The sequence below is a fragment of the Myripristis murdjan genome, chromosome 20 (assembly GCF_902150065.1).
Source record: "Myripristis murdjan chromosome 20, fMyrMur1.1, whole genome shotgun sequence".
NCBI lineage: Eukaryota > Metazoa > Chordata > Actinopteri > Holocentriformes > Holocentridae > Myripristis > Myripristis murdjan.
In genome coordinates, this window is record NC_043999.1 from 16,541,774 (window position 1) to 16,549,655 (window position 7,882).

Genomic DNA, 7,882 nt, shown 5'->3' on the forward strand with positions numbered 1-7,882 from the left:
CAACATACAACTCTGAGCAGCATAGCTTAAAACAGCAGCATTTTATTATTATGTACCCTGTTCAGCACCAAAACCTTTCAGTGTAACATCTGTGCAGTTTTGACTTCAGCTCAATACTGTATAAACTTTCAAGAAGACAACAGTAAAACAGATAAAAAAAAAATTAAAAAACAAACATTCAGCTGTCAAGGTAGGGATACATTTAAAAGTATTTTCTGTTGGAAACTATTCATAATGAAATTAAAATAGTGCAAATAACTGGCAGTGCAAAGTCCCTTGGAAGCATGTTCCATTCCATTGAAAGTCTGAGGTAGATATCAGTGGTTGTACAGTGATTTGAGGTAGATTGTCTCCAACTTCTTGAAAACATGCCATACTGCCATGGAGTGACTTGAAATTACCAAACAGAATGCCTTAAAATCTTACACAGTCTTTCTTAGAATTACTCTCAAGTGTCACTTTACATATCAGGTACACCTACCTCGAGAGTTAAGGCTAGTCATTGAGACTTATTTGGACGTACCTACAGGAGACATGTTTTTATGTATTATTTGTGATAAAACTATTATACTCAATGGATTCCTAATCTCTCGTGTTCTACTTGACCGGTCCCTCATTCCATTTTTTGTTAGACACCGACTAGCAACAACAAACTAGACAACAGCAAATATCCTGCAAAATGAAGTTGTCTGTCTTGCCCATTTTGCCAGCTGGTGATAATCCAGCTTTCACGCTATTTTGTTAGTCAACTTGACAAGACAGAAAAAAAGATAGGGCTAAAGAGCTTGTCTTTGATTTAACCATCTGAACAAACATACTAAAAGTGACAACACAGACTTGTGTGCACATACACCCTGTGAAAGGAAAATAGTTGTTTCACTGAAACTATTATGCTGCTTCTGTACCTCAATTTCTGTATTGCTACATACAATGCTGGACAGGATAAGTTTATATTAAAAAAATAGTGTTTTATTTGATACCCTGATTGGCACCTATACTCTGTATCTTGGCTTTACTGTATGTATTCAATTTGTCTTGTTAGCATAGAAGGTTTTCACAGGACAAGCAAAAAAACTAGAGGAAAACTCCAGCAAAACATTCAGCAGTCAAATTAGGTAGACAATCAAAAGTGATTTCTGGAGTAAAAGAAATCTTGACATCAAAATAGTGCAAATAACACTGGCAGTGCAAAGACCCTGTATCAATACATGCTCTGTTTTCTCCAAAGACTGAGGCAATACTGTTTTAAGTCAGTTGTCTCCAGTGTCTTAAAACCACATGGTACATCACAGATTGATGAGAAATAACCACAGCCATGTCACTGTCTCTCCGAATCATGACCTGAAAAACTGTTGTAGTTTAGTATCCCTTTGTATATTAGACTGACAGTATCTCGAGTTGGAGGTACGAACTTTACCAAACAGATAGTTTTGGATCACTGCATATCAGAATGTGGATATGGCTCAGTTTGAGATTGAGAGTTAATATTTAAGAGTCTGTCAGTATTGGTGGTATCTGTTTAGGGGAGGCCCACTCTGCAGGGTGTACCGACTGGCTGGTTGATGGTGTGGATGGGAGTTCTGATTGCCTGGCACCAGGACATCAAATACACTTTTATTGGGAGGCACAGATTGCAACATGTTGTCCAGGTCCATAATTAGAGGAGGGGCTTGGAGAGAAACTCGCCCAGTAGGGAGGATGGGCCAATAGGCGTGGCCTAAAAAGTGGCCAGGTGCCACAGGGGGGCTTCCATAGCCGTAAAGGGGGAGTCCACCATGCAGTGACATGAGGGGACCCCCATTAAACCGCATACTGGGTGGGGCAACAGCATTGGGTGGGGTGTATTTGGCATAGGAGGTGGGCAGCTCCCATGGGGGTGCAGTCTCCCTCCGTGCTGATTTGTGGTGCGGGGGCCTGCAGTCCTCGTAACCATCTGACCCCACTTCCCTGTCCGGAGGAATGCGCTTCCCAGCCTGTGACACCCCCCTCCATTCTTCATCAGAGGAAGAGGAGGCCGGGCTGGCAGAGCTGGCAGAGGCACTACGGGCAGAGGAGGTGTAGCGGGGTCGCGGAGTTGGAGAGGGTCTCGGCTGCTCCACCTCCCCCCAGCAGTCCCTGGTAGCCATTTCTACCTCCCCAGCAGCACTAGATGGTCGCAGACTGTGCAGCAAGGAGTTTATTGCAAAGGACGAGTCCAGTTTGGGTCGGAACAAGTCCTCCTGCGGCGGGGAGTGGGGTCTGGTGGGTATGGGAGAGAGAGAAGTGACAGGGGCAGAGGGGGGCTCCACATCTGGCTTGTGGGTTTGTCCATGAAGGATGTAGGGGGCCAAATCCTGGGCGAAGATTGTCTCATCCTGGCGAGACACAGCCGTGTTCTGCCTCTTGAGGAGCTCCAGGGGCACACGGCTCAACTCCACAGCCCAGAAGTTACCCTTTCCCTGTGGCTTTCCTGGATCCTTCAGCACCTATTAGATGGATGGAGGAGGTTAAACAGTGAGATGAATTCCAGGCCTACAACCTTGTCAAACTGGGGTGACACAGTTTCACACTTCTCACACTTGGCCTGCATAGGCCTAAAATTTAGGGCCTAGGCCGACCCTGGCCCTTGGCATTCAGGCCTTGGCCCGCTGGGCTATCTAACAGGACCACTACGGTACCAGGAAATGAAGCTACAAGCCTGTTCATTGTATACTGATTTAATCTGTTCAAAAGACCCTAAAAATGACAAGACTGAGAAGGGTTTTAACACAAACCTTAACGAAGCAGTCATAAGAGGAGAGGTTGTGTCTCACAGAATCCCGCCAGCCCTTGTAGTTTCCTTTGAAGAATGGGAAGAGAGTACTGATCTCCTTCAGGATCTGAAAATAAATGATAGGAGTCACTATATCTGTTTTCAATTTATACAATAAAGACACAGAAAAACAAATACTCCAGTGGTCTTAACTGTATTTTAGTTTCAGAACACAACAAAATTCAGAATGACAGTGTCATCAAACACCACTGTGGCACTTTATAATATTACGATCTATTATGGTTCAATAATGTTATTTTAATTGAAGGCATTTTAAGACATGACAGCAGACCTAAATGTCTAGTACATATAGTATTGCTAACATGTTGCTGATATTGTAGCTATCAAAATAACATTGTTCAAAAGACACCAGGCAAGATGTCTGCCGTAACACTTTCTACAATTAAACACTAATAATAAAATGGTGTTGCCTAGGCAAGTCCAGTGAGAGAATACCCAGTAGGCTAATTGAAAAAGTCTCTTGAGACCCTCTACATGTTATCAGCCCACTTTGCCTGATAGGGATCAGTGTCTGGTTTCGCTACAGTCCGGTCTTATCAAAACAAACCAAGAATGGTGGTGGTCAGTGAAGTGTCACCCAGAGTTTTCTGTTTAGTGTCACCTTATGAACCGCACAACGACCCGTCATCAATGCTTAAGGTCCATCAATGAGCTGCATCGACACGTGAAACGAACATACTGTAATCTCACACCTAATACTACAGTTGCTTTACAATTTAGCCCACATTTACTTAAATCAAATACTGCAGTACCTGGTGCGTAAAGATAGTGAACATCTTAAGGAGCAGCGTGCCTACAACATTTCATGCGTAGGCTACTTTGTGTCCTTGTAGGCCTATCTTACTTTTAATGTAATTCTGTCAAACATCGTCAAATAAAAATAAATCCACTTTACCTCTGATAAGGTCAGTTTCTTCTCTGGGGAGTTTTGGATAACCATTGCTATCATGGCGAGATATGAGTACGGTGGTTTCGGGTACCGCTGATAGTTCTTTTTCCTCCCACCGCTGGCACATTTCTCCTTGTCACTGTCCCACGACTCACGGCTGAGGGTCTCCTCTTTGAGCAAGTCATCTTTTCTGGGCGCTGGGTATGCTGTGGCCGGTGGTCCGCGATGCTCAGGTGGCACGGCTTTATCCATATGCGCCGTGGATCTGGTGGGGTGGTCGGGGTAGGCAACAGGCTTCTCCAACCGGGGCGGCTGTTGGGGAAACACCTGGGTCGGATGGTGAGGCCAGTGTTGGGCTGGAGAGGTCCGTACTATACCGCTGGGAAGGTAATTCTGCTGCGCATTTCTGTTGGAGTCAAGTTGATGGTCGTGGTGTGCTCCAAGGTGGGAGAGAGCGGGTGGTGCCAAGAGGCTCTGCTCCAGCCAGTGCTTTGTCATGCTGATCAGGCTGGGGGGAAGATCGGCCCGCACGGTCGGACAGGAGGACGCAGAGGGGGAGGGAGGGCAAAGAGTTGGTCCTTAACTTCTGGCAGACTGCTGGCTCCAGGCTGACTCTATTTGAAGAGCAAACAATTAACAGTGTCATGTAAATCCTGCTGCGTAATCGAGGAGAGAATGAAGCGCTATCTGCGAGTAGAATGACTGATCACCCCGGGGGGGTTTGGGGAGGGTCTGTGCATGACAGAGCGCGAGAGAAAGACAGTAAACCTGTAAATAACCCCAATGATAATATCAACACGCCACTTATAACGCAGAAATGTTGGGTTTGCTTTGGAAACAGACAGCTTCCAAAGCTGCTTTTACGCAGGAGTAAAGCTCATCTTGGCTCATCCAGGCAATAAACATTAAAGCAATAAACAACGTTATGACCTTAGTATTTATCAATAGTTATAGTTGATTTTATTTTTAAGACGTTCCAAAGACAAGTGCAACATTTTCATTTCATTCTTTGCACTCAGCGTTAAATACTCAAAGTCCTTCTTCAAAGTTGGGGGTGGGGTACGAAAGAAATAAAGGAGAGGAATTTCGATTGAGGCTTTCATGCAATCAACAATTTTTGGCGAGTAATAAACATAAGGGTTGCTAATATACAAACACTGAAAGATTAAGAAGTTGGCCATTGATGCTACTGATCACATAATAATTTAGCATTGCCTTTAGTACACTTGCCAAATTAGGATCCACTTGACACTTTAAGTTTAGTTTACTGGAGTACTTTTAAACTGGGGTATGTAAGCAGGCTGTGTAAAATTACTGGTAGCCAATATTAATCCGGACTTGATTCCAACCACCAATCTGACACATAAAATACAGAGGTAGAGACCCATCAAAATAAAACTGTCGTTTAAGGGAGAACAACAACAGCCTTTTTTAAAAGAGCAGAACTATATTCACAATACAATCCTGAGATGAATGACCAGAGTGCTCTGAGCTCTGAGAGTGGCCGGGAGAGCGCAGCAGTCAGGGCTGTTTTGCGCACAGTAGGGTCTCCCTGATAGTATGCAGGATGTCATTCAACGTGAGAGAATAAGTTTCGGGAAAGCATGTCTTTTGTTCAGGTTAATGTAGTGCTAATGTCTAAACTCTTGCTTCCCAGCAAGACAGTGAAAACAAGTTGGATTAGGAGGATCCCCATTGGCAAGCTGGAGAGCGCTCCTTCCCCAAGATGCTGCTTAGCATGTGAGGAAATGCGGGGGCTATTCGGCACCATTTGTAGGTTTTCTATAGCTTACAAGCTGCTAAGTGTCCGTGTTGCGATATTCACACCTCAGACAGGAGAAATAATCTTTTCCCGAATTGTAGAAAAAATGAAAAACTCAAAATATCTTTGAACCAAACACAGTCTTAACTCAGATACAAAAACAGTTTTCCAACTGGTGCCACATTGCAAAACACCCACACTGATAAATCATTGTTTCTAAATCTTTTATTTATTCATTCATTTATTTTTCGTTTTAACAAACTGGAAACATCTTCAGTTGGGCATTTCCCTTGAATCAACCGTGACTTTTTCTGCCTTGTGTCAAAATACAGAAACTTGTCTGAAATTCCCGAAACTGCACGGGAAGCAAAAGGGATTATTTCTCACCAATGGCAACAATTTTTCACTTGAAGGCTTTTGAGAAAGACAAGCTGTTTAAGACTGAAGATCCGACTGGCTGATTTGCTAAAATCATCATGCAGGCATTTTTTTTTTTAAATCTTAAAGCCTGGGCTATACGCTACCATAACTTTAACTGGCGTACAAGTGAGGTAATATTGGCCTCCAGTTTAACACGGCTTCTACTCTGTCTTTCTGAAGTTATATATCTACAAATTTTTTTTAAGAGCAGCAAAGTTGTCCACTTCTCTGAATATTTTGCCTTATTTGTAGGCAAATTCCCTACCTTCAAATTATAGGCTAATTATACTGGTCATCAATATCTTCTCCAGTTAGAAATCTCTGGTTTTACTAATGTAGAAAAGATACTAGATTTTTGTTGTGTGGCAAAGTTCTCCTATCTTTTTGACCAAGTAATTGTGCTATGTAAAACGTTATGTGTGAAACTTATGTTCTCTTACCATGTGGATTGGATCTTTTTTGATGTAAACATTAGGCGTTTCAACTCATCCTCCAGGTCGAGTGGGTTCCCTAACACAAATCTACTCCACCTGTTGCAATTTACGTCATGATTTCACTTTCTGACTGCCACATACTGCTCTGACCTGAGAGTGCGCTACCTTGTTCCCCCCCTAGTGGTTTCACTCAAACCTGAGTGAGAAAAGCGTCACTTCCACTGGAAATTACATTAAAATAAACAAGACATCAGTTTCCCCTCAAGAGAAATCAGCAAATTACTCACGGAGGTAATGCAGTTAGTCATTCAGGAGAAATTACTCACATTTTAGTAAGGAAAATCAAAGGGGTTTCCTCAGTATTGAACACACAAATTGATCAGAACGAGGTATCATGTCCTGGCAAAGTGCTCATCCATGATATATGTGGAATGTTTTAATCCTATTTACATACCCCCTCATACATAGTGAAAGTAGTTTGGTACAAAACAAGCTGATTTGAATACAAACTATCAGTCCATTTATTCCTGTCTGCTGGAGAGCCAGTTAAGAGGTTTTGTTTGGATTAGTGAGCCCTGCAATGCATAAGAAGAATGGGACGCTGTATGAATAGGGTCCCATCCAGGACAAGGCTGCACTGGTTGTGTTTGGACAAATCCCCACTAAGCTGTCCTGAGATGCACCCCAATACTGATCTGTGCTGAAGGCAGGAACTTTAGTCCCGCTGGGACAGATACAGAAAGTGACAGACGGTGTTTCTATGTCCAAGCAATGCTTTAGAATAACTGCAAGTCAAATTACATAAAGTAAGTGTTGTATACATTTTTACTCTATTCTTTGATTATTGCACAAATCGAGAAGCCATCTGCAATTCTTTTTTTTTTTTTTTTTTTTTTTTTTTTTAAACTCAGGACACAAATGAGCAATTGAAACTCTTGCCGGGACACACACCCATGAAAACATGAGGCAACTTGCTTTGCTTGCCTTGTGGATATCCAGTTAAAATCTGTTTTAATAATACTTTGTGCAATAACTAAAGACAGCATCAATCAGTCACCACAAATAAGTAACACTTATTAAACAAACCTGGAGTCTGAAGTTCAAAACAGAGTTTGGCATGCATTTTGTATTAAGTTTCCAGGCAGAGTTCAAGAGAGAAAGATCCAGAATACTTTAGTGAAACTTTTTTTTATGGTCCCAGTAGTGGTAAAATGTGGCCTTCTGCTGTCATTTTGAAGCTGTAAATCTCAGTCACAGCGCTGTTCTGTGGAATTTCTGCATGCAGTCTTGGCATTTCCTTATACGTGTTCATAATTTTATGATAACATTACTGTGACACAGTCTTGCACCATAACTTCTACACAGACCAGGGCTTAATGAAGCCAGCAGTGATTGTTTTCACTTTATTAGGATGGATTGTTAATATGTTTGGGTGTTCCTTTTTTTACAGCACTTTTTAATGTTTTGTTCTTAAATGTCTTACAAATGTATTCTTGAGTCCACATTTTATTATTGTCTTGTCCAGTGGAATAAACCAGTGAAGTGGTCCCTGCTTCCGGGTCATT

General features: G+C 42.4%; 1 protein-coding gene across 1 annotated transcript; it reads right to left on the reverse strand.

Annotated features, from left to right (window-relative positions):
• Positions 1-21: 21 nt before the first annotated feature.
• Positions 22-6,453, reverse strand: foxh1 (forkhead box H1). The gene is made up of 4 exons (XM_030078846.1): positions 6,324-6,453; positions 3,708-4,315; positions 2,754-2,858; positions 22-2,465 (listed from the first exon to the last, which is right to left on the reverse strand). The coding sequence occupies exons 2-4, from the start codon at positions 4,197-4,199 to the stop codon at positions 1,500-1,502; spliced, it is 1,563 nt and encodes a 520-aa protein (XP_029934706.1). The 5' UTR covers positions 4,200-4,315; positions 6,324-6,453; the 3' UTR covers positions 22-1,499.
• Between the last annotated feature and the right edge of the window lie 1,429 nt (positions 6,454-7,882).